Source organism: Ursus maritimus, unplaced genomic scaffold, assembly GCF_017311325.1.
Source record: "Ursus maritimus isolate PB19 unplaced genomic scaffold, ASM1731132v1 scaffold_1, whole genome shotgun sequence".
Lineage (NCBI taxonomy): Eukaryota > Metazoa > Chordata > Mammalia > Carnivora > Ursidae > Ursus > Ursus maritimus.
Window position 1 is genome coordinate 36,637,390 of NW_024423343.1, and position 27,428 is coordinate 36,664,817.

The 27,428-nt window shown below is 33.9% G+C and overlaps 1 protein-coding gene across 1 annotated transcript; it reads left to right on the plus strand.

Annotated features, from left to right (window-relative positions):
* On the plus strand, positions 1 to 27,033 carry LOC103659716 (protein boule-like). The gene is made up of 10 exons (XM_008687313.2): positions 1 to 21; positions 3,664 to 3,807; positions 6,330 to 6,421; positions 8,292 to 8,346; positions 9,855 to 9,930; positions 14,144 to 14,271; positions 18,606 to 18,677; positions 22,936 to 22,983; positions 23,745 to 23,873; positions 25,986 to 27,033. The coding sequence occupies exons 1-10, from the start codon at positions 1 to 3 to the stop codon at positions 26,100 to 26,102; spliced, it is 882 nt and encodes a 293-aa protein (XP_008685535.1). The 3' UTR covers positions 26,103 to 27,033.
* Positions 27,034 to 27,428: the final 395 nt, after the last annotated feature.

Below are 27,428 nucleotides of genomic sequence, written 5' to 3' on the forward strand. Positions count from 1 at the left end.
ATGGAGACGGAGTCCGGGGCGGTGAGTACAGCAGTCAGGGCCTCCGGCCCCGGGGTAGCAGGGGTAAGGAGCGACGTGGGCTCCGTTCCTGAGGGGCTGGAAAAGAGGGGTCTAGCGCTCAAAGGCCCACTATTTTGTCAGGAAGAAACGTGGACAGGTTGCCCCATCGACCTCCGTGAAGAGCGGCCCGCCTGCAGGCCCGATCGGGTCGTGTCGTGGAGTCGGGAAGGAGGGACCACCGGGCCTGGACCGGGTGTAGGCTGGCTTGGGGACCTCGGAAAAGGCCGGGAGGTTTCTAGAGTCGGCAGGTGGGTGGGTCCTGTGCACCAGGCGGGGCTGGGCTAGACAAACAGCTTTCCCGCCGAAACTGGGCCCGGCGGCGTCTTTGACGCTCGATCTGGCCGGACTCCGCCTAGCAGCCTACCGCGAGTGTTTGCCAGGGCGGCTGACACCGCCTCTCCCCGACTGGTCAGTGGGGACCGGAAGGCCTGAGAGACCTGGGGGGAGGGGAGGGGCACCGTGGCCCACCGGGGACCCAGACACTCTAACACGGGGTGCACGCTGGATCCTCTCAGGGCCCAGTGGGGGAGGGGCGGGAGCCAGAGAAGGCCTGAGGGATTTGAGGCGCAGAGGCAGGCGCCGCGGTGCCCCGCCCCACGCCCCACTGGCAGCCAATCAGCGCGCGCCACGTGCAGGCCGAGGGGTTGCCAGCTCTCGAGGCCGACGTCTGGTCGGTGCCGTTGAGGGTTCCCGCCACTGCTGCTGGCGGGATTGCGGGACAAAATTTCTCGCTGGCTAGCCTTCTTTTCCCTCCCGCACTTTGGTGGGGAGGGGGTAGATCCTCGTGTCAGTGCCCAAGTTCACGATGACCCGAGAGAACCCGAGGAAGTTGTCGCCCCAGCCATATCCCCCAGTTTCTCAACTTGCTGGCCTCGGAGGGGAAGGAGCGCCGAGGCCGTGACCGCGACGGTTAGCCTGCCCTCTTCCTGTTGTCGTCGTTGGCAAAGTGGATGATAGATTTCGAGGTTAATTCTCAAGGGAAGAAGTCAGTAAGGGCACATTACTTTAGAGGAAATTTTTAATAAGCTATTTAGTGTTGGAAGTTTTGCTAAGCTAAGGACCCTTACTTCTAACCAAATACCAGCATCTACCTGCTTTTCATACATTTACAAAATTATTGCCAGGGGAATCTGAGGCTTTCCTTATTGTTTAACTCAATGCATCGCTAGCCTTCTCTAAGGAATTTAGATGTTACTTCTGCTTGAGCCTTGTCACTGCTAACATTAAAATATTTTCTAGGCTATTTTAATATCGTATTCTTAAACCTCGGCCTAATGGTTGGGATATCATGAGCAGGAAGAAATTATTCATTCGTTTATTCATTTGTTCAACAAATATTAATTGAATTCCTCCAGTGTACCGGCTCTACTTCAGACGCTTAGATAGCAAAGCAGGCAGAATCCCTTCCCGTATGAACATTGCACTGTAGTAGAAAGTGATAGACAATAAACACAATTAAATTATATAGCATGTTGGAAAGTGATAAGTGGTAAGAAAAATGAGGAGGTTGCAACCCACAGTACAGCAGGAGTCTTAGAAACTGGAGAATGAAGTGAATAGGTTGGAAAAGTTGATGTTTTTCCTTTCTGGGTATCATTTACTAGTTTCTCAATGTAGGAAATAAAGCACTCTTTTCACCTCTGTTCATGTCATCTCTCTCTCAAGGAAAAATAATGGAATTAACTTTTATTTAAACAAATTGTAGAACAAACGAGTTCATCTGTTGAATTCATTTTGCTTTTAAGAAGAAAATTTCATAAAGACTGATTTTTTTAATTTTGCAAATATGTAATTTCTATATCCTCTAAACAGACAAGATTATATCTACTAGAGCTGTGCTATTATCTCTAGCAATGCAAATACCCAGTAGAAAAATAAAACTAAGCATCCCAGATGATCTATTCTCTGCACTACAGAGTCACTATTTGTGACTAAAGTTACAAATAACCTCCAAATGCCTAGAGAGCTTGCTGTTAAGATTGGATTCCCAATTTAATTGGAAACTGCAACATAGCAATTATTAAATGTGATAACTTTTCTATGGTTTAATAGGTGTTTTTATGAACTCCCTTATTAGGGAATATGTGTTGTTTGTCCCTCCTTAATACTAGATGCAGGATAGAGCCCAATAAGATCCAGCCTACAGCCCCATAATCACTACTGGCCTAGTCATTTCTCAGTATATCTTGAAGAGATTAATTTAGGGATTATGGTTTTATTGGCCAATGAAGTGAGAGAGGACAGCAAATATGAAAACGAACAACTCCACTATCTAAGTTAGAGATTCATTTTCATGTATTTGTTTCTCAGAGAATTGAAATTATGAACTGCAAACTTTTTGAAGCACTCATTTAGTATGTTAGACTGTCTCAGAAGTCTGTTGAGTGTTCCCTGAGGGAAAGTAATTAGCAAGTGTGTAATTAATTTCTCTTCAAAATTCTATTCTCAGGTCTTGTTTTTTCAGGTATACGTTAAGAGTCTGTCATCTTGCCATTGTACAAAGGCTTATATGTTAATATGTATTTATTAAAATCTAAATTAGGCCCCCAACTTAGAATCGTGAATATATATGTACTGAGCTCAGTTCTTTGGTATACAAATTTATACCTATTAGTTATAGGTATATACATTTTTTATGGTATCAGTTCAATCTTCAAATTAACAAGTGCATTTAAAAATTTGACTTTAGAGCTGAAATATGGTGAACTTGAATGTCAGAGTTCATTGACTTGTCAGTGCCCTTTAGCCAAAGACTACCAGGAACATACCTGTAGTTTAGTAAAATTGGATCTATTGAATTGTTGACATAACGAAGAGCATACACCATGGAGCCTTTGGTAAGAGGGTGTTAGAAAATAACTTACTATGGGATTTAGGCTTGTATTATGCTCTTTTTAGAGAACATTTAAAGAAGAAGGGCTTTACTCTGAAATACATGTTGTCAGAAAATGGGAGGAATTCTATGATTGGGTATGTTAATTTTTATTTAGAAGGTAAGAAAAATAGATTGAGGCCAAATCTGTGATTGGTAAAGAAGGAGCAGTTACACATATCAGCCAGGATAGAGGGATGTTTGGTCATTCTTGTGGTTTGGACAATGCTTTTGTTTTTGTCAGGGTTCAGACACGATTACGGAATGGTCTTGTTTTTATTGTGATCCATCACAATCACAGAGTAATTTTGTCTAATGTCTGTTAACAAGAGAACACCACAACCTTACTGTGAGCTCCAGGCCAACTCCTAATACCAGAACCAAGCCAGTTCCCAGCTGTCTGGGGCTGCTTTTCTCATTCTCAAACTTTTTTTTTTTTTAATATTCCTCAACATTTATAATATTTAAATAGTATATTTAATAACAGTTAACATAAGTGTATTTAAATAATTTAAGATTTTCTCTGTAGTGGAGTAGATTCTGTATTTCCCATATTTTTTTGCTCCAAAAAGTTATTAGTTCTAACTATAATCTTCATAATATTAGAATAAAATTAAAGTCTAAAATACTACATTTTGCTCAAATGACTCATCTATTTGATAGATATATGTTTTCAGCCTGCATCAAACTTATACCCAATGCTAAAGGTTTAAAAGAATTTTATTTTACAGCAAACATCAAATCAGACGCAAACAGATTCATTATCTCCATCCCCTAATCCTGTGTCACCTGTGCCTTTGAATAACCCAACAAGTGCCCCAAGATATGGAACAGTGATCCCTAATCGCATCTTTGTAGGAGGAATTGACTTTAAGGTACCTATTTATGCATGCAACGTAGTGTATTTTTTGCATTAGAAGTTATTTTCTCAGAAATACTTTGTACAACTACAAAAATAATAATACTTACCAATTGCATAATGATTAGTAGTTTTCACATTGTCTTACTATAAAGAATCTTTTCAATAACAAGGTAGGTTAAATAGAATATATGAAATTGTCCAATTTCACATACAAGAAAATTGAGGCTCATTGTCATATCTATAGGCTCCTAGCTTCTTAGTGACAGAGTGAAGACTCGAATCCTAGTATTCTGTCTGGCTCATAGTTTCATATTCTTTATTTCACCATACCACACTACTTATACTTTATTATGTAGTACTCCAGTAGACCAAATAATGCATGACTATAATTTTTTTAAAAAGACTTAATATTTAAAAAAACACAAAATTTAGTCCTATGAAATCCTGGTTCTTTATCCCAGTTTTACTCTCAGGTTCCCACTGAGTCATCACCTGAACTTCCGTCTTTCACAAATTGCTTTCTGCTACCTAATTAAGAATTTGATCACCAAAAAAACACCTGTGACCTTGTCAGAATAGAGCATCTTAACATTAATATATTTTAATTATGTAATCAGCTATTTCACTGTTTCAGAGAAGCTTAGTTTGTTGTTGTTGTTGTTGTTGTTAGATGTTTTGCAGCTCCATTTGGGAGGAAGTAGTAAACACCTATAGGAAAGGCTTACATGCCTATTTTAAGTAGAATATCCTTACTTCCAAGTATATATATAGAAGGATTTCCAAGCTTCCATTTTATAGACTGCAAATTACAGGGATAGTTGTTTTTCTTAATTAAAAAAAAATCTTTGTGCTATTAGGGTATAAAATTTATTACTCACTATTTCCCCATAATCAGTCTTTCACAATTTGGATGAAATTACTTTTTTTCTGCTCAAGAGAAATGTTACACTTAGTGTATTTGTCAGAATAATGATTCTTAAGCAAGTATGTGATTGGTTCACTAAAAATAAAGGAAAATTATTTCTAATGAAATGTTTATTTTTTTTTAAAGATTTTCTGTTTCTATGGAAAATATTAATGGCTGACCATAAATATTCAAGTTGAGTATTCATGTTCAGAATTAATTTATATTACAAACAGTATATTTTTAAAATAAATCCTCAATAAATGGAAATATTTGTATGGCTAGGCTATTCTAGGTTACGGAATTCTTTCAACTACATTATGAACTTTGGAGGCCATTGTTACAATGCAGTTATAGCTTGCAGGTAATTGCTAGGGTTCCCTCCCTGATACTTATCCCTTTTCCAAAACCAGACAAATGACAACAAGGATATAGTTTACTGTAGTAGCAAGCCTTGTCAAACTTTTTAAAACTTTTCTTTTTGGAAACTTATAGCCCATCCCTCTTCATACCTAATCATCTTGACTTTCTGTCTCCTTATTTTTCAACTAAGAAGTAGAGCTGCAAAATTGAACTAGTGATTCTTCTATCAGAGAATAGTTTGAATTAATTTGTTTTCAAGTATCTAATAAAAATTCTTATTCTGACATTGATTCTATCTTCAGTTTATTGAAATAAAAGGTTTTTAATTATTCTTAGATTAACCCAGTATTTGTCATCATCCAGTTCAGCAGCTTTAGGTTACCAACTAATAGCTGATAATGTATGTAAGTAGTGAGGTAGCAGAGGAATCAAGAGGCATTGCTCTGCTATTGGGCATGTCTTTGTCCATGTATATAAAGAAAATTTTTCTCTAGAGATATAGTTCCCCATGGGATAGTTTTACCGGAGCCAGAAAATGAAATTGCAATGAATTTAGTGTGAATACTCTAGGAAAAGGTGATATGAGTCTATTAAGAAACTATTTAAATTAAAACTATCTTTGTAGATTTCCTGTACATTATAGTCTAATAATGACTCAGATTTTTATTTTGAAGATCATAATATCATTATTTAGCCAAAATGTATATTGAATACAGATAAACTATCTAAAAACTTTATATCTTGTAGCCACTTCATTGGTATCACAAACTGAGTTCAGGTACTTTTGGAAATATATTCCTTTCCTAAGACCTTACTCTTCCTGGAGACTGCTGATTAAAATAGAGGGTCTGGTATATGCCAACATCCTAGTTCCACTGCCATGATCATGAGCCTCTCTGAGCCATAAGAACCAGTAGTCATATGCCTTTACTATAGTTACAGCCATGCCTAATTCAAATGATTTTTAAAAAAACTGACCAAAAAGAATTTCTTTAAATATTAGTAGACTTTCTTTGTAGTTTTAAAGTAATTCAGCTTAAAAAAATTTTATTGATTGTAATAGTTTAAGAACAGTTACTGCATAAAGCAATGTTTTTACATTGATTTTAATAATTTAGTGGTTTATGTACTGTTTTTATGCTAAGAGGCATTCTTATATTCATATTACTATTTGCTTATAATCTTTTCTGTCTCCAAAACAAGCATAAGACTTGTTTCATTTTTTAGCAATTAAAAATATTTTTTGTGTTTTTCTTTTATGCCATTAGACAAATGAAAATGATTTAAGAAAATTTTTTTCCCAGTATGGGTCTGTTAAAGAAGTGAAGATTGTAAATGACAGAGCTGGAGTGTCCAAAGGGTTAGTATCATTATAGAAAGTACATAGAATTAACAATTGTGTTTTTATTGGATTATTGGGTTTTATATGCTAACTTACTTTGATTCCATTTTTTAAAAAGAGAATTTCATCCCCTCTTCTTTTCCTCAAACCTTTAATCTCCCATTTCGTGTGTGTGTGTGTGTGTGTGTGTATTTTGGAGAGGGGAGGACACTGTAACATTCCTTAATTTGTTGGGAAGTTATTCTCTCATGGGCTGAAGGACCATTCAAAGTTAGGTAGCAAGCATTTAATGTTGAGTAATGTACAGTAGCTAAGGAACCAGAAGCTAAAGGAATCAGATACTTTTGGAATTGTGTGCTTGCTTTAGACTAGAGAGAGGTTTATTTGAAAAAAGCTGGCATAAGAAATGTCTGTAGGTTTTGCCTCAGAGACCTAGTTAGGGAACTAACCTGAGAAATACAACTTTAATGAGAATGATTTTTAATTGCCAAATCAAAGAGAATGAAAACTGAGAAGAAATCAGTAGGATTTGTCTAAAATCACTAATCACCTTATAGCTGTTTCAGTGGATTGGTATATGCAAAAGCCAAATTTCAGAGAAGAAAGAGGTAGTTGACATAGTGTACTCACTTAAGAAGTTTGACAGCAAAGTTAAAGAAAATGGGTAAGACAGCGGAGATCAGTGAAGGATTGTGTCTGTTATTGAAAGAGAGGCAGGACATACATACTTATAGACATAAGAGAAAGGACCAGTGAGGTGGATAAAAAATTATACTAGTGGGAAACCACATTTAAGTATGTCAGTTGAGCACTTTGGAAGAAATGGGATTCTGCAGAGAGGTTATTTTTAAACAATTGAGATACTTCCTCAGCTGACAAATAGTATTAGGATGAGGTGAGATTGTACCACTTGTATTTGGTTAATAGAATTTGCAATATTTTGGTAATATCCATTTTTTAACCATTGAAAAACACATGGAAATGTAAACTGTATTTTATGCCTTTTCCACTGGGTGGTGTATGTGTTCTACCAAAAAAATTTAGCATAAAAATATTTCCTTAGCCCTTGTTTAATGTTTGGGCAAATAGAAAAAAGAGAAATTCCTTCGTTTAAAAAAATAAACTTTCTATACAATAGAGTAATCATGAATCAAAATAGTAGTCAAGATATTTATCACTACTCTAGTTTCCTTAAGTTATCTAAATAGAAATTATGCAGGGGGGATATACTTTTTATTTCTTTCATATCTTTTTGTCTATTTTGGCTTTTTGGATATTGCATACATAATATATTTGTATCTTGAACATTATATGAATTGTACTCTGCAGGTAACAATTATATATGAAAAGTAGATATAAAATCTATGATATATATATTTTTAATTGATTTATGTTTGGGAAATACTAATTACATTATCAGTTTATTTGTGCTAATAATAAATAATACATCTGTATACTCGTTTGTCAATATAAAAAATTTTATTGTGTTGAAATTTTTATTTTTTTAAAGTTTTTTTTTCCTACTCTGATTCCTATTTAAGCTAAACTTCTGTTATTGTAAAAGGAGATTATTGCTCTGTACTAAAATTTATTTTATCCTAATTTGTAAGCTAGGACACGAATCCTTCAAGCTTTCCTGCCTTATATACGGCTCAGATCTGAAACTGTTTTAAGATCCTGGGTTGTTGTTTTTTTTTTTTTTTCTTTTAGTGCCCTGACTCTAGGAGGAGGTGACAGTGTTATGCTCTGAATGATTCTCTTAAATTTTGCATGATGGTGCACCATAAAAAACTGCTCATTCCTACAGTGGCCCATTCTTAAAAAGAAATTTAATTTTAATATAATGCTAATGAAATGTTCTAAGAAAATAATTAATGTATTTATTTAGGTATGGTTTCATCACTTTTGAAACACAAGAAGATGCACAAAAAATTTTACAAGAGGTAAGATCTTTTGATGTACTTAACTTCATTTTTTGGAGTTTCTTTGAGATTAATCTTTAGGATATTTTTTTCATTATTAGCATTCCAGTACAATGATTGATTGCTAGAAAAAAAAATTTTAACTTATTTGCATCTCAAGATTAACACTGCTCTCCAAAAAAATTGAATTAAAAAGAAATTAAACAGGGGCTCCTGACTGGCTCAGCTGGTGGACTGTGCAACTCTTGATCTTGGTGTTGTAGTTTTGAGCCCCACGTTGGGTGTAGAGATCACTTACAAATTAAATCTTTAAAAAAAAAAAAGATTAAACAAATTTTATCTACAGAAGAACAAATTCCAAATCATTGCATGAGTATGTTTGCGAAGTTATAATTTTTACTTCATTTGCTTACTAAGAACTTGGGAATAGATGTTTTCTGAAGTGTTAATAGCACTTTGAATTCCTAAAAACACTACAAACATGAATTCCTAGGGTGAAATTATCTGAGATTATTTCCCTCTTTTATGAAAAACTTTATGTAAGCTAAGAACATTCATAGAAAAAGTCTAGCTTACAGTTCAGTGTACTAACTTTAAATTTGACAAATGTTACATTTAATTTCTTTAGGAAAAAATAGAGTTTGAATTGTACATTATTAAATCACATGCAGTTGATCCCATTATTCATAGTAGTTATGTTCTATAAAGTTGCCATGAACACTCAATTAGCAAATATGGGACTGTTGCTCCTAGAAGAAATACAAGGTTCACACAAGTTTCTGTTTACATTATTTCCATCAACCAGTCAATACATAACTTTGTTTTATGTGTGCTTCCGTTTAAAGACATCATGTTAAATATATATTATTGATTCACTAACATTGAACTCCTGGCCAACAGTGGTATAACTTGTGTCTGAATTCAGCTTATTTAAAACATTTTCTCCATAAGGCAAATGACATCTTCTTGTGCTTAGGAACATTAGCCAGCATTTCAACACTACACTTGAGGGCCATTTTAAATAGCAAAATTAAAAAAAAAAGATAGCAGAATCATCAACATAAAACACAAAAATGCATAAAACATGGCACTAAACAACATGAAGCAAACTCTTGTTTAAGAACTGAGACAAAAGGTAGAATGTTGCCTTGTTTGGCCTCAGCCTGGGACTGTGTATGTCAGGCAATTCAAAATCTCCACCTCTGTGCTCATGTCCACTAGTAACCACTAAATTGCCACAAGTATTGATTTTAGGGTTACAAATAATTTTAGTGAATAGGTGAATTCCCAAATATGGGCTCTATGAATAGAGGATCGACTGTATTCCAATTAAAGAACTGTGGTCAAAGCATTGGAACCAAGATTCAAACCCAGATGTTTTAATATCCAAAGACTTTGTCCTTTCCAGTATTCCTTGTTGCTTTCAAAAAATGTTATAGTCTGAATTTTAAAAATTGTTTCTCACTAATTTTTCATTATTGGTTTCATAGTAGTACCAAGATAATAAAATAATTTTTTTCTTATTTTAGGCTGAAAAACTTAATTATAAGGATAAGAAACTGAACATTGGTCCAGCAATAAGAAAACAACAAGTAGGAATCCCTCGTATGTATTGAGAACTAATGTATTTTTCAGTGTTTTTGCATGGTTCTTTTTTGAAATATTAGACTTTTTCAAGAACTTAATTAAAATATCAGGCTTCTTTCATTTAATAAAGTTATTTTAACAAAGTTGGTAATCAAATGAATACTTCTTACCACAAATTAATATATGTTAGATTTTGGAGAGAAGGGAAAATTTTACAGAAATAATGGTGCTTACATATATTGCATATAGTTACATCTTTAAAGGAAACTCTTCTACATAAAAATATAATTTAGGGGAAGAAAGGGATAAAGAAAGGGGGGTTAATCAGAAGGGGGAATGAAGCATGAGAGACTGTGGACTCTGAGAAACAAACTGAGGGCTTCAGAGGGAAGGGGAGTGGGGGAATGGGATATGCTGGTGATGGGTAGTAAGGAGGGCACGTATTGCATGGTGCACTGGGTGTTACACGCAACTAATGAATCATCGAACTTTACGTCAAAAACCAGGGATGTACTGTATGGTGACTAACATAATATAATAAAAAACATTAAAATATATATATATATATATATGATTTAAAATTGCAAAAGTAATTAGAAGTATTTTTGGTACTACTAATTAGAAATTTTTCTAATTAGAAAAGTAATTTAAAATTAGAAATTGAAGATACTGAAAGTAAAAATATAGAACCAGTATCAGAAACTCTAGTTGCATGGTAGATACTGTAGCCCAACTAGATATGTCATAATTATGAGGGAACAATTCCTAAAGCTTTAAGAATTGGCAAAGTTGTGCCTTCCTCGAATTTCTGGATTGTTGTCTACTTTTTTCTCACTCTATTTATTATATTAAGCATCTTTACAGTTAGCTTTTTACCTAAATATTTATTAAAATCCATAATAGTCTGTGGCTAGAAGGAGATACATAAAATTAGTAACTAAATTTTCTTATTCTTCCTTAACTGTGTCCTAGTGTCTACTGGGACGTTTAAAACATTAGGTGGTTATTGTATACCTGTTAACAAATTAATAGTTGTGCTCATTTGGACTGTTCTATTTTTGACTTAGAAATTAACAGTTATGGGGTGCCTGGGTGGCTCAGTTGGTTAAGCAACTGCCTTTGGCTCAGGTCATGATCTCAGGGTCCTGCGACTGAGTCCCACATTGGGCTCCCTGCTCAGTGGGGAGCCTGCTTCTCCCTCCTCCACTCCCTTGCTTGTGCTCTCTCTCTTTCTCTCTTTCTCTCTGTCTCTGTCAAATAAATAAATAAAATCTTTAAAAAAAAAGAAATTAACAATTAACAAGTTTAATTTTGACTTAGCTATTTGTTAATTTAGAAGATAACTGAAGTGTCCTTAGTAGGTTAGTTCCAAGAGTTAAGCTGTACCATGTAGTAACAGTTCTATTTTACCAGCAGTAGGTATAAGTAGTAATGTTCATATGACCCATAAGTTACTTTAAAAAAAAAAAACCATAAATCACTATGCTGAATACGTTCAAACAGACGGTAAATTTGAGAAGTATAGGGTTAATAACCAAATGAAAGCATTAATTTTCAAATCCAGGACAAGTTGACTCCAAAGCTCTTTATACTTTTCTGCAAATAAATATTAAGTATAAAAGTAGATTTACAAACTACGGGGTATTTTTATCTCAATTTTTTTCTCAAATCTATCGCTTTTCCATCTCCGTTACCAACATTCTAGTCCTAGCTACCCACCTCACTTGCCTTGATTACCGGAAGAGCCTCCTAACTTGTCTTTCTGAATCCAGTTTTGGTACCTTCCGGCCCATCATATACAAGGCAGCCAGAGTTATCTTTCAGAAGTATACATTTTAGGGAGGCGCCTGGGTAGCGCAGTCATTGAGCATCTGCCTTTGGCTCAGGGCGTGATCCCAGCGTTCTGGGATCGAGTCCCACATTGGGCTCCTCTGCTGGGAGCCTGCTTCTTTCTCTCCCACTCCCCTGCTGTGTTCCCTCTCTCGCTGGCTGTCTCTCTGTCACATAAATAAATAAAATCTTTAAAAAAAAAAAAAAAAGAAGTGTACATTTTAGGGGCGCCTGGGTGGTGCAGTTAAGCGTCTGCCTTTGGCTCAGGGTGTGATCCCAGTGGTCTGGGATTGAGCCCCACATCAGGCTTCTCCTCTGGGAGCCTGCTTCTTCCTCTCCCACTTCCCCTGCTTGTGTTCCCTCTCTCCCTGGCTGTGTCTCTCTCTCTGTCAAATAAATAAAATCTTAAAAAAAAAAAAAGTGTACATTTTATATTATTCTCTGCTTATTTTGAGCTGTTCTTTCCTTTTCTTCCTATACTTTAGCCTTCTAGCCTTCTCTCAGTTCCAGAACATACCATATTCCTGATATACATTATTTTCTTTACCTAGAACGCTCTTTGCCATCCCATTCCCATCCCGATCTTTTTTTTTTTTTTTTTTTAATCTCTAGTTTTACCTTTTACAGAATGTTATATAGTTGGAATCCTATACTATAGTTTTTTTCTGGCGTCTTTCACTGAGCAGTAGGTATTCGAGATTATACCACCTTTCTGTAGCTTCATAGATCACGCCTATTTATGGCTAAATAGGTCTGGGATTGAGCCCCACATCAGGCTTCTCCTCTGGGAGCCTGCTTCTTCCTCTCCCACTCCCCCTGCTTGTGTTCCCTCTCTCGCTAGCTGTCTCTCTTTGTCAAATAAATAAATAAAATCTTTAAAAAAAAAAAAAAAGAATCAAACACTTAACCAACTCAGCCACTCGGGTGCCTCCCAATCATTCTTTAATGCTCAGCCCAAACATCATTTCACAAATTCAATACAATTAGAAAATTCATACTACCCAGTGTAATACCTTATACTATCTCTTAATGTATTTATCAAAATTTTATTTAATTAATTAATTGTGTAATAAGCTAATAACTATTTTCCCCACGGGAAACTAACTTCCACACAGCATGTCCAATTTTTTTTCTTTTTTCTTTTTGGTTGTATCACCAGCCAAGTTCAATGCCTTGTAATAATACTTACTCAAAATTTATTTATTTACTTAACAGATAAACCTGTGGTTCCTTTAGTATCTTTGAAGCAAAATCTATAAACCTCCTGAATTGTGTGCAAAATTTTGTTTGAATGTATATATATCCCTGAGAAAAGGATTCATGGTTTTCATCATATTCTTAAAAGGATGGGATTAAGAATCACTACATAAGCAGTAACAATACTATATGAAATATAGTGAAAATATAAACACTCAGAAGCAGTAGTGCTGCTTAAAGTGGTAGGCCAGTGCTACTCACAGTGTGGTTTGCAGCCAGTAACAGTTCAGTTGGAGTCTGTCAAAATGCAGATCCTCAGGCCCTGTCCCAGACGTACTGAATCTAAATCTCTGCAAATCTGGCCCTGGAATTTGTATTCTAATAAACTGTCCACTTGAGTCTAATGTATGTTAAAATTTGAGAATTACTGGTATAATGGAAGGAGGATTGCCAGTTCCAGTAATTTACATAAACTTGCTGGTCAAATACTTAAACTGACTTGCCTTATATAAATTTTTCAAGTGTTCTCTTGACAAAAAAATATTTTTTTATTTTGGGGGAGGGAGGGTTTATACATAACTTGATCTGAGAAAAGAGATGGGAACCTGGTACTACACATGAAGATTTGTGGACATGTTTGCAATAAGCAGCAGTTATAGCAAAGGGAGGCTGAAGAATAAAAGAGTCATAGCCTCAATGATAGTAGATCCAAAGAATTTGTAGGGTGGAACCAAAATGTCTTCAGGAAACTTTCCAGCTTCACTGCCTTCATCGTCTTTGGCCTTTTACAAATATAGGTCTTACTAAGGCCTTAGGAAATTCATTACAGTGTCTATAGTCTTCAGTTAACTTCATATATAATTTATATTTGTAAAAATAATGACCTTGCTGAAAATAATGTAAATTTTAAGACTCGTGTTTGATTACATTGCTATTAAAATCTAAATTGGTGAATTTTTAGTATTCTTTATTGAACTTCTTTTTCTCTTATTCACTTTAAGCTAATAAAAGCTCTAAGAGAGTGAGTTTGAAAATACATACTTTGAAAATACTTTAACATATGGAATTTTTAAAAATTTGCAACATTCAATTTTTACTGTAACCATATAGATGTGTTAAGATAAACATTTTCAAGTGTTCAGAAATTATCTTTTTCAAAGTTAAACTGAACATTTTAATTATTATTATTTAATCTTTGCTTTAGGTTCCAGTATAATGCCAGCAGCTGGAACAATGTACCTAACAACTTCAACTGGATATCCTTACACTTATCATAATGGTGTTGCTTATTTTCATACTCCAGAGGTAACTTCTGTCCCACCACCTTGGCCTGTAAGTAATTTTCATCTTGAAAGGGTTTCCATCTATTCTATCAATTTTTTAAAACATTTATTTCTGAAATATTTCAACCATAGACAAGTATGAATAATAATATAACAGCCATGTCGTTACCACTTTAATAAATGTTAACATTTTGCCATATTTACCTAAGTTCTTTTAATAAGGGGAAATGAAATATGAGAAATTCAGGTAAAGTCTGCTTGTCCTCACTTTCTTACCCTCTTTTCTCCTCAGACATATCCAGAATATATAACCAGAATATCTTTCTTATCATTTTATGTTTTTACTACAAATGTAGGTATCCTTAAACAATAAGTAGTATTGCTTTGGGTGATTTTTAAACACTATATAAATAATCAGTTTTTCTATTCAACATTATGTTTTTGCGATTAAACCATGTTGATACTAGTATATCTAATTCACTTATTTTAATATTTAATAATATTCCATTGTACGAGTGTATATCCCCTTATTGATGGACATTTTAAGTTTTTTCTGTAATCAAGACTACAGTGAACATCTGAATCTTGTATGTATTATGTGAGAGTTTGCCTAGGAAAGTAGTCTTTAAAGTTTTTCACTTGTATATCCTCTAAAATTTTTCTGAAAAATTATGAATACTCATTTTTAATGTGATATCTGAAATTTATCATAATTTTAAATAATTTAGGAATGTAACATATTATGTATGTTGTATACCTAAAACCAACATATTATATGTCAGTTATACCTCAAAAAAAAAGGATGGAAAATGTCTAGAACTCTGTTAACAAAACTAGTCGACCAAATAAAACTAATCAAATAAAACTTCATTTCTATTAGAAAATTGTAACTTTTAATTATTTTAGTTATTTTTAAGCTCAGATAAATGAGTTAATATGTATTCCTCTAACCATCATGTAACCTATTTTGTTCTCTGGATGAAGTAAGGGACCATCTCCCCTTTAATATTTCTAATACAAGCTTTTTTTGCTTTGCTTCACTTCTCTCATTTCTCAAGGGCATTGCCTTCTTGAATTATCTATTTGTTTGATGCCCTTTTGGTATTTATATTCCCAAACAAAGCATTATAACAGATCCAGAATGAGAGAAGTGTGCCTTTCATCATGAAGGAGAATGGTAATTGTGAAAGGGAGTTATGAAAAGAAGACAGACACATTGTACACAGACACATTCACAGATGAAATCAGGGAAGAGTACATATGAAACTTAGGATCTAAAAATTAATACTCCTAAACCTATTCATGCCCATGTACCACTGGAAAAATTTTGTATTCCCCTACCTTGGTCTAGGCTACCATATATGCATAGAAGTCGAATTTCACATTATAGAATATACACATCTTTTTTTTTTTTTTTAGAATATACACATCTTTGACTAAATGTTGCCAAAATATACCAGATTACACTTTAGCTAACAGTTTATGAGAGCTCCAATTTCTCCATAATCTGCCTAAACTTTAAAGTTTTGTCAATATTATTATGAAACAGTATTTTGTTTTTATATCTTCCTAGTCATTGGTAAGATTGAACATATTTCAGGTATTTATTGGCCATTCCACTTTTCTTCTGTGAGGTGCCTTTTCATATCCTACCTTTTATCTTTTTCTACTGGGTTTATTTGTTTTTTTCTTTAATTCATTATATGAATTTTGTGAGTTCTTCGTGGTGGGTGGTTTGTCCATTAACTTTACAGGGGTTTTTTTGGTCATACAATAATTATTTGTTTTAATGTTAACAAATGTATTAATGTTTTCCTTTATGGAAATGGTTTCATCTTTCGGTCTCTTATTTTTAAAACAAAACACTTCCAGGGGCGCCTGGGTGGCGCAGTCATTAAGCGTCTGCCTTCGGCTCAGGGCGTGATCCCAGCGTTCTGGGATCGAGCACCACATCAGGCTCCTGCTGGGATCCTGCTTCTTCCTCTCCCACACCCCTGCTTCTGTTCCCTCTCTCGCTGGCTGTCTCTCTCTGTCAAATAAATAAATAAAATCTTTAAACAAAACAAAACAAAAAAAAAAAAACACTTCCAAAAAAAAGAATAAAAAATTTAAATTAAAAAAAAACACTTCCTTATTACAATATATTCTGTATTTTATTTTTAAAATACTATACTATTGCTGTTTTACAAAACACTTCCAAAAAAAGAATAAAAAATTTAAATTAAAAAAACACTTCCTTATCACAATATAGATATTCTATATTTTATTTTTAAAATACTATAGTACTGCTGCTTTTCACATTTAGATCTTAAATCTGGAGTTCATGTGTTGACTAATCCATCCTCTTTCATTATTTTGAAATGAATCCTCTATGAAATGCCACATTTGGGGGGTGGGTTTCTTCTGGGCTCTCTATTCTGTTCCATTGGTGTGTTTGCCCTGCCCAATTCTGTTTTAATTCCTATTGCTTTAGAACAAGCACTAAAATCTGATAGAGCAGTCCTGTCACTTTTTTCTTCAGGAGTCTCTCGTCTATCCTTAAGTCTCTACTTTTATAAATATAGATTTTATAATCCAGCTTGTTCAATTTTGTGAGAAGCCTTTGTTGGATTTTTATTAGAATTGCATTAAATGTGTAGATTAATTTGGGTATAATACTGAAATTTACCATCCACAAACACTTATTTAAGTCTTTTATTTCCATCTGTCAATAAAATTTTCTTTTTCCATAAAATAAATTTAGCACATCTTTTGTTGGATTTATTCTTAGGTACTCTGTGGTTTTGTTGCTTTTATGATGGTGTATTTTTAAATCATACGTACTAATAGGTTGTGACTTGTATGTAATAATGCTTTTTTAAATGTTAACATTTGATCAGTAACCTTCCAAAACTTTGATATAGACAATCATTTATGATTTAGTATACTTCTGTTTCTTTCTGCTCTTTTCTCATTTTATCTCCATTGAGTTACTGCACCAGCATTGTCTCTGCTATAGTATTTATAGGATAACATGACCTTGTTCTTAAAAAAGGAAACAAGTTCAGTGATTCACACTTCAGCTTTATATATACTTATATAAATACTTATATATATGCTTATATATATATGTACAGTGTACATATTTATGTATACACTGTAGGTTTTGGAAGATAATCTTAGCCATAACCAATGTTTCTCAACCTCAACACTATTGACATTTTGGGCCGGATGATTCTGTGTTGTTGGAGGCTAATCCTGTACATGGTAGGATATTTAGCAGTGTCCTAGTCTCCCCACATCTTTAAAAACCAAAAGTATTGCCAAATGTTCCCTAGGGGGGCAAAGTCATACCTGATTGAGAATTATTGCCCCAAATCAATAAGGAAATTATTTCATATTCTGTTTGCTAAGAATGAAAGAATATTGAATTTATCATGAAAGGGTATTGAATTTTAATAAATCTTTTTCTATATCTGCTGAGATTTTTTTTCTCCTTTAATCTATTAATAGAAAATAAATAATATAGTAAATTACATTATTCTTTTCTAATGTTCATCTGTGGTATAATTTTATTAGCATATTATGTTCTGAAAACTGTACAAAACTATGATACTTCATTTTGTGGAGGGGAGGGAGTGAACATTAAAGCAAAACTGTAAAGTAGATCCCATGTTAGAAATTGAATTTTAATTGCTATTATTAAAGCTTATTTTACCTATCTTATAATACAATTTGCCTGCTTTATTAATGGTCTGGTTTTACATAATATATTTTGGGGTTTACTCTAGTACTTTGAATAATGAAGTGTTATGTGTAATTTCTTCAAACATAGAGAAATCGCTTGATGTTTATTAGATGATTAACTCATTTAAATGTCAAATTAATAAAATAGGATTTGATAAATGCTTCAGTAAGTAATGTATTTGCCTTAGTTAAGTGTATAACAAAGGAGTAGGATTTAATTATTTGTAAGCAGTGGGAAATCAGTGGCAAAATCAGATATGATTATTCATTCAGTTCTATGTTGTATAAACATTATCTACTGCTGGTCTCATGATGGAAATAGGCAGTGTCACCGTAAGTCCAGCTGTCATTTTCTTTTAAATATTCTCTTAGAACTATATTTTTATAATCTTTGGACTAAAAGCAACTTTTTTGGTGGTTGTTTTAGCATTACCATGAAAATGAAGCCAAAGAAAAGTGGGAATACTGTGATGATTTTAGTAGACTTAAGTGGAATTAGTCATACTATCAATAAGAGGTAGAAAAATGACATTTCTAATTATAGACCATAAATTCACTGGGTTTAGGTAACAGTTCAGGATAAATTTTATAATAAACTATTTTAAAGAATTTTGTCAAGGCCTAAAATAATTTTTCAATTTTTTTTCCCTCTTATAGTCACGTTCTATATCTAGTTCCCCTGTGATGGTAGCTCAGCCAGTTTATCAGCAACCTGCATATCACTACCAGGTAAACATGAAATCACAATGAAAACTCTCTTTAATACTGTCAGTCCTTTTTGGTTAAGTTTCATTGTATTCTTCTCTTGCAAATACTCTAATAATTAAAAAGAGATAGTTAAGCCTTGATAGCAGTGCTGGCTTTTTTTTTTTCTTATGGGGAACTGAACAATATCATACAAGAAGATGAAATGTTTGCTTCATTTAACCAAATGTAATGAGGTTGGTTTTGCTCCTCTGGCTAACATTTAATCTAAAAAGTTTTTAGAAACAATTTCCAAAACAACATACAGATAACACATATTGGATCACAGGCTGATTTTTTAGTGTTATTGTTAACATTATGTCACTTTCTTGCTATTATATTTAACAATCTATACTAAAATAAGTAATATATTATGGTTTATATTATGGCAGCCTCTTTTAGTTAACCAGCACTCTTCATTAATTCTTATGGGAGACGGGATTAATGAGCCATAATGCCAGACCATTTCAGTATTTTGTAAATAAAGAATATTTGTTGATATACTGTCTACGGCCGCTTTTGTACTACAATGGCAGAGTTCAGTATTATGGTCTGCAAAGCTTAAAATACTTACCCTCTGGCCCTTTATAGGAAAAGTTTGCCAACCTCTCATCTATTGCACTCACAAATAAAATCACATTCTTTCCTACCTCTGGAATTGTGGAAGAGAATTTATTTCTCTTTTTTCTTTTTTCTTTTGAACTTTTGAAATAGACCCAGATTAAATGTTAAGCTTAATAGAATTCTTTTTAATATTAGACTGGGTTTTGGGGGATGGTGGTATTTAAATTCTAAATAAAATTTACAATTTAAATTTATTTAAATTTATTATATTATTATATATTAGTGTATATTATATATTATTATATTACAGTATTTATTTGTAAATAAACTTGTAAATCCTATTACCATGCTAAATATAAAACTAAAGTGTTTCTTTCACTTACTAAAGATGAAAATAACTTAATGACATATATTTAAAATATAACTTAATGAAATATATTTAAAATATATTACTTTCCCTAAGCTGCCTCCGAATTTTGGCAGAAGTCCCAAGGACAGAACATTAGGTACCAGATCTTTTAATATGACAAGCCAAATATTGTGATACCAGTTGGGGGTCCTTTAGCTTATTGCCTACCTTGAGCACATATGAGGGGAGGATGAGATTGCAAGAGAGTTGTTAGAATGCTATGACATGTCCCCTTCTTCCCAACCAAGTAAAGAAGACATCAGAGAATGACTAAGAATACTTAATGTTTGTCCCCTGAAATTCGTGAGATGGTACTTGTACCTGACCTCTCCTAAAAGAAGTCCAAAGAGACAGGTGGCAGGGGGAATAAATTAATTAATTAAAAAGTCCAAAGAAGAAGCTGGGCTAGTCTCTGGAGGCAGAGCCTGGAGAGAAGACTACAGTGAGAATGTGTTGAACTTCTACTCACAACAAGCAAAGGTTTATGTGTCCCAAGAGCAAGAAATGAACCTCACAGAAGAGACCCTTTTCAAAAAATTTTAAGGTGATCCCAATAAAGAAAGAACCTGTGTGAAGTAGACTTCTAGAATTAAGGGCTAGAATTGCAGTTAGAAGTTCTCAGCAGGGAGGGGTGCCTGGGTGGCTCAGTTGGGCATCTGTCTTCTGCTCAGGTCGTGATCCCGGGGTCCTGGGATCAAGCCCCGGGTAGGGCTCCCTCTCCCTCTGCTGCTTCCCTTGCTCGTGCTCTTGCTTGCTCTGTCTCTCTCTCAAATTAATAAAGAAAAAATCTTAAAAAAAAAAAAAAAAGTTCTCAGCAGGGAGATCACCAAAAGAATCCAGTAAACCACCTAACTAGAGGGGCCCCTGGGTGACTCAGTCAGTTAAAGCGGCTACTTTCAGCTCAGGTCAAGGGCTTCCTGCTCAGTGGGGAGCCTGCTTCTCCCTCTCCCTCTTGCCTGCCTCTCCCACTGCTTGTGCTCTCTCTCTCTGTCAAATAAATAAAATATTAAAAAAAAAAAAAAAAAACTACCTAACTAGAGAGTCAACATTTGGAAACTGCTACACCCCAAAAAGTGATCTGTCCCAATTTTTATCCTGGGGCAAGGAAGAACAGCTCAACACAGTGCTTTTAAAGTGTCAGGGGGTGAGAAAAAATAGAGTTGCTTTCTTCTTGCACGCCATTGAGTCTAGCTGCTCCTTCATTAATTGATTACATACAGCTATAGCTCACTTGATGTACTCAATACATTCTTGAAAGTCTCTAATACAGTTTAATTTTATAGTTTGACCCCGGTGTTCTGCTTGACACAAATTATAAAATTGGAAGTATGTTACCTAGATTATTAGGAAAGATTTTGGTACCAATTTATAATATAATATTTTGTAATATAAAAAAATCATTTCACCTCATATATTTCTTTTCAGGTATACATTCATCATTCTGCCTCTTTGATAAGAATCTTCCCTTGTTCTTTCTTTTTACAAATTCTAAGATTGGTAGCTTTATCAGTTTTTATTAGTCAAATCAGGTAATATGTGGTTTAATTAGCATTTATCCCCATATGTCTTATTTCATAAATAGATAGTAATTTCATTTCTCTAAAAACTATATATAAATCATTTTATTTCAGATTTTTTATTAAAATATTTTCTTAAAAGATTATTATCCTGCCTTTCTGAATGTAGAATACAGAACATAGACTTCACATTAACTTGGTCATCATAATACAGTGATGTCATCCATTAGCAACTTAAGTAGTTAGCACTAAATTAACAGTGATTCAGTTTAGATAGCAGATCCATGGCATCTTCTTACTCTTTTTTCTGTTTTTTTACTTTATAATGAAAAAAGACGTTATTAAAAATGGAAAATAACTAAAGAATAAAACAGTTATTATTAAAAATAATACAACTAGTTTAAGAAATAAAAGTGTGCTATATTGTCATTTTACAATGAGTTTAAAAAATTTGACCCTCTTTTATTTAACAGCTTTTTAATATATAATTCACATAGCATTCAATTCAGCTTTTTAAAATGTGCAAGTGTTTTTTACTAAATTCAGAGTTGTATAACCATAACACAGTCAAATTTAGAACATTTTAATCAACCCTCCCCCCCAAAATCCTTACCCATTAGTAGTCACTCCTCTTTCCTCCTACTCCCAGCCCTAGGCAACCAGTAATCTATTTTGTCTTTATAGGTTTGCCTATTCTGAACATTTCATATAAATGGAGTCTACTATATGTGGTTATGACTGGATTCTTTCACTTAGCATAATGTTTTCACAGTTTATCCATGTGGTGGCATGTATCAGTATTTCATTTCTTTTTATGGCTGAATAATATTCCATTATATGGATATAACACATTTTGTTTAGCTTTTCATCAAATGACAGACATTTGAGGTATTCCCACTTTTTGTCTGTTATAAAGAATACTACTGTGATCATTCCTGTACAAGTTTTTATGTGGATATATGTTTTCCTTTATTGTAGGCCTTATTACCTGGGAATAGAATCACTGAGTCATATGGTATCTCTATGTTTAAAGTTCTGAGGAAGTGTCATACTGGTTTCCAAAAAGACTGCACCATTATACACCCACACCAGCAGTTTATGAGGATTCTAATTTCTCCACATCCTTGTCAACACTTACCATCTTTTTAATTATGGCCTGCCTAGTGGATACAGTGGATATAAAGTGATATCACACTGATTTCCATAAGCTGAGGCTAATGATGTTCAATATCTACATATGCTTATTGGCCACTTTTACATATCTTCTCTGGATAAATATCTATTCATATCCTTTACCCATTTTAAATTTGGGTTACTTGTCTTTTTATTATTCAGTTATAACATTTCTTTATATATTCTAGATGCGAGTTCCTTATCAGATATATAATTTATCAATGTTTTCGCCCATCCTTTGAGTTTATTTTCACTTACTTGGTGGTATTCTTTGTAGCACAAAAGTTTTTCATTTTGACGAAGTCCAATTTATCTCTTTTCTTTTGTTGCTTTGTTGCTTGAGCTTTTCATGTCATAATTTTTTTAATTGCCTAATTTAAACCCACAGAGTTACACACATTTTCTTCTAAGAATTTTATAGTTTTAGCTCTTACATTTAGGTCTTTGACCCAGTTTGAGTTAATTTTTGTATATAGTTAGAGGTTTAGGGATCCAGCTTCATTCTTTTGCATATAGGTATTCAGTTTTGACCCTTGTTTATAACCTGGGTGGGTTTTTTGTTTTTTGATTTTCATTTTAGGCACCTGCACAGTGTCTACCAGGACAGTGGCAGTGGGGTGTTCCTCAGGTAAATATTAACTTTTTTCATTCTGTTTTTGTGAAGACTGAGTGAATATTAAAGTCAGGAGAAGTAGATTTGAGATATCCTGCTTCTATTTAGTAACTGTGATACCTTTGCAGTTCATTTAATCACTATATTTCTTAGCTTCCTCATTTGTAAAATGGAAGTAATGATACCATACCTTTGTAAATTCCTTTTCCTGATCTTGGTGAAGATCACATGAGATCATGTAAGTGAAAGCATTTTATTAAAAAGTGAGTACTTATATAAACATGAAAAATTAGTTTTTATTATTATGGGAAAATGTATCATTTTTTCAGTTGTACTTCAGATTTTGCTTCAGTTTGCCATGTGCTCCTAAGTAAATAAACCATCTCTCAACTTTTGATACAAATAGTATACCACCAAAAAGACTATTTAATGACATTTCCCACTTCCATGTGAAGTCTCAAAGCTGAGAATAGATGTTTATGCCAACTCAAATACTATAAGTTATATTATTACAACCTTTGATAGTGGTTTTAAATAACTATTTTCTGAATTTATAAGAGGTTCTGAAGCTCTAAGAACTTTTAATATTTACCCGTGATAAAGTTCTTTAATCACATCTACACAATTGAAATTTGTAACAAGATAGGTCTATGCTATCCCTGGAAAAGAACTTCAGCAAAATGTGAAACAATTATTTCTGTCATCTGTTGGGTAAGTCATTTGGTTTAATTGAAGTAACTAATCATATTTGAATTAAAAATATGGTTTTGTTTTAGTCTCCTGCCTCTTCTGCTCCATTCTTATACCTGCAACCTTCTGAGGTTATTTATCAACCAGTGGAAATTGCGCAAGATGGTGGATGTGTTCCTCCTCCGCTATCTCTGATGGAAGCTTCAGTTCCAGAGGTATGCATTAGTCTCAAGGTAATTTATCTATAACTGTCTCATCTTAACATTTCTTTCTTTTTCTTTTCTAAAAATATTTGTTTAAGACCCTCATGGAAGCTGCACGTGTTTTTTCTTTGATTTATTCACACCTTTCCCCTTTTATATATATCTAAGAATGCTTCATCTTAGACTTTTTTATTAACTAGTTCTGAACCATTTCTAAAACCAACTGTTCACTGTACTAGGCTAATCTCTGACTTGATCTCCTTGAAAGAGTAAGATACCAAATATTTCTTTTTTCTGGCTTGCCTGTCAATCTGTATTGTTACTAACATTCTGTCAATTAAAAGCATATAAAAATTCAAAAAATCTTAAAAACTTCTTCCTTCAGATATGTGAATCAAAAATATTTCATGTGGCACGTGCGTGGCTCAGTCAGTTAAGCATCCAACTCTTGATTTCAGCTAGGTCATGATCTCAGGGTCATGGGATCAAGCCCCACGTAGTTGGGCTCTGCACACAGTCAGGAGTCTGCTACAGAGTTCCTCTCTCTCCCTCTGCCCGTCCTCCCCCAAATAAATAAATCTTTAAAAAAATATTTCATAACTACAAATTGTAAATGTTATCTTCAGTGTCTTTAAATTACGTTCCCAAACCATTACTTGCCTTAGCATCTATGTGCCAAGAACTGTACGGGTATGTTTTAAATCAGTGTTGTAAAAGATTAGAAAATTAGCACCCACCTCCCAATTAGAATGTATTATCTTTTTATATTGCCGAGGTTTATAACATTATGATGTTCTGGAACAATAATTTCCACAGTTGGATCTTAATGTTACTATCACTACTTCTACCAGGATTTCTCTGTTTTCATCTCACCCTCCATTCATTACTTGCTTGACTAAATCTGCAAAGTACTCTTTGTTAAAGAAAGCTTGTGGGTGCTATATTCTCTGAGCTCTTACATGCCTGTTTGTGTAACATTTTTGTCTATAAGTCAGAAAGACAGTTACACTAGCTATAAAATAGCTGCATCATACTGCCAGAATAAAGTACCACAAACTCGGTGGCTTAAACAACAAATATTTATTGTCTCACAGTTCTAGAGACCAGAAGTTGAAGATCAAGTAGCTGGCAGAACTGGTTCCATCTGAGGGCCATGAGGGAAGCATCTGTTTCAGTCCTCTCTTCTTAGCTTGTAGATGGCCATCTTCTCCCTGCACATTATTTGTCTATCTTTATGTCCAAATTTCTCAATTTTGTAAGGATAGCAATCATACTAGATTGGGTTCTACCCAAATGACCATATTTAACTTGATTAGCTCTACAAATACCCTGTCTACAAATCAGGTCACACTCTGATGTACTAGAGGTTAGGACTTCAACATACATTTTGAGGGAACCAAATTCAACTCTTAACAGTACTGTTTTCTTATAGAACTTCTAGTCTACCCTTTTCTGGTGTTGAGTGTAGCCATTAAGAAGTTTGAAGCCAGTCTGATTCCCCTCCCCCCCCAAATGTAATTTGCTTTTTCTTCCTGCGTGCCTTGTGACATGAGGTGTATTGTTTTTTGTTTTGGGGTGGTTTTTTTTAAGATTTTTTTTTTTTTTTTTTTTTTTTTTTTTTTTTTTTTTTTTGAGAGAGAGAACAGAAGAAGGAGCAGAGGGAGAGGGATCAGTAAATTCCTTGCTGAGCTCAGAGCCTGACGCAGGGCTCAATCTTAGGATCTTGAGATCATGACCTGAACCAAAATCAAGAGTTGGGCACTTAACCTACTGAGCGCCCCCGGCGCTCCATGGGGTGTCTTTGTATATACTATTCCCAACTTCTTTCTCTTAATTCTTCAAATCCAAGCATCAACTCCACTAGAAAACTTTTTCTGACTACCTCCCCAGTTTTCTTAAGCTAAATCAAGTAGTTCTTTTCTTTTCTTCTATATATATTTCATAGGACTTACAGTAGTTTTGACTATTCAACTGTCCCTGATCAGTCTATAAATTAATTAAAGATAGGGAATGTGTTTTTCATTTGTGTTCCTCCATTGTATAGCAAAGTGCCTAGTACATTGCAACTTTGAATAAATACTTTGAATTAATAAATGAAAGGTAATACATTTTTTTTTGTAACAGCCTTATTCTGATCATGGAGTTCAAGCAACATATCACCAGGTTTATGCTCCAAGTGCCATCGCTATGCCTGCACCTGTGATGCAGCCTGAACCAATTAAAGTAAGAAGTTTGTTTTGATTTTTAATTATTTTTTTCAGTCATATTTCAAGTTTTTCAAATTTCTTTTCTGAAAAGAAATAATTTTGGATATTTATATCACATTTGTGATCAGAAGAACAGAATTAGTGAATTCTTTCATGTGAAGAACATACAATTCTAAATTAACTATAATTTTTACAGTTAGTTTTGAATAAGTTATGAACCACACATGGTAAAAAATGTTTTATTTGCTGTAATAAAATATATATAACTTATAATTTGCCATTTTTAAATGTATACCTGAGTGGTATTAATTACATCCATAGTGCTGTGCAACCATTACCACTATCTGTTTCCACAGTTTTTCATTACCCCAAATAGAAAATCTGTACCCATTAAGCAATAACTTCCCATTCTCTTCTCCCTACCAGTCTCTGGTACTCTCTAATCAACCTTTTGTCTCATTGAATTTGCCTAAATATTTCATATACTCAGATTTTGGTTGTGTTAATGGCATATAGCATTTATGGGGAAATGAAATCAGTTAACAATCTACTCTCCCAGTTTGGGAATTGTGCTTGTGCATCCTAAATCAGATGCAGGTCAAAAAGTGGGAATCCAGTTAGATCCACATATATATTCAATATATTTCAAATCTACTATGTAGCAGGGAATTCTGCTTATTCCCTTATGACCTAGTTTCTTTGTGAAACTCTTCATCATTACTTGGAGGAAATGGTCTATATCTATAAGAACCACAGATTGATTAACTATTGTGATGGTAATATGAGTCTTGCTTACAGTGTACTTTGGTAAGGAAAGTAGGCATACTCTACAATAGAATGATAGAGATTAGCTATTTCACACGCATATTTATTTATGTGTTGGAACTCAATACCAAGACAGTCTACTTTAAGGAGCTTCCCCCCTCTCTCATATCTCCTCATCCCATCACCACTCACCGCATTCCTTCACTACTATTACTACTATACTGCACACATGAAATAAAACCATAATTTGACCTAATGTCACAGCCTCAAGTGTTCCTAAACTTTATCTATAGAGAACGATTATAGTATCAAAATCTTCTAAAACAGACTTCCTCTGATGTTAACATTTTCTCCAAATATACTTCTCTAGGAATAGTTGAAAGAGCTTTGCCATATTAAATAAGTACTAGTTCCTTCAGTTACTGATTACATAGATCATATATATAACACAAATGATTGAAGTTGTACTGCTTGAATAATGCCAATAGAGGATGGAGTGGTCCTAGGATAGGAGAAATTTTCAAAGAATATTAATGCTACACATTCTTAATTTAAAGTTTAATTCCTCTAGTTTAAGAGTAAACACTTTTCTACA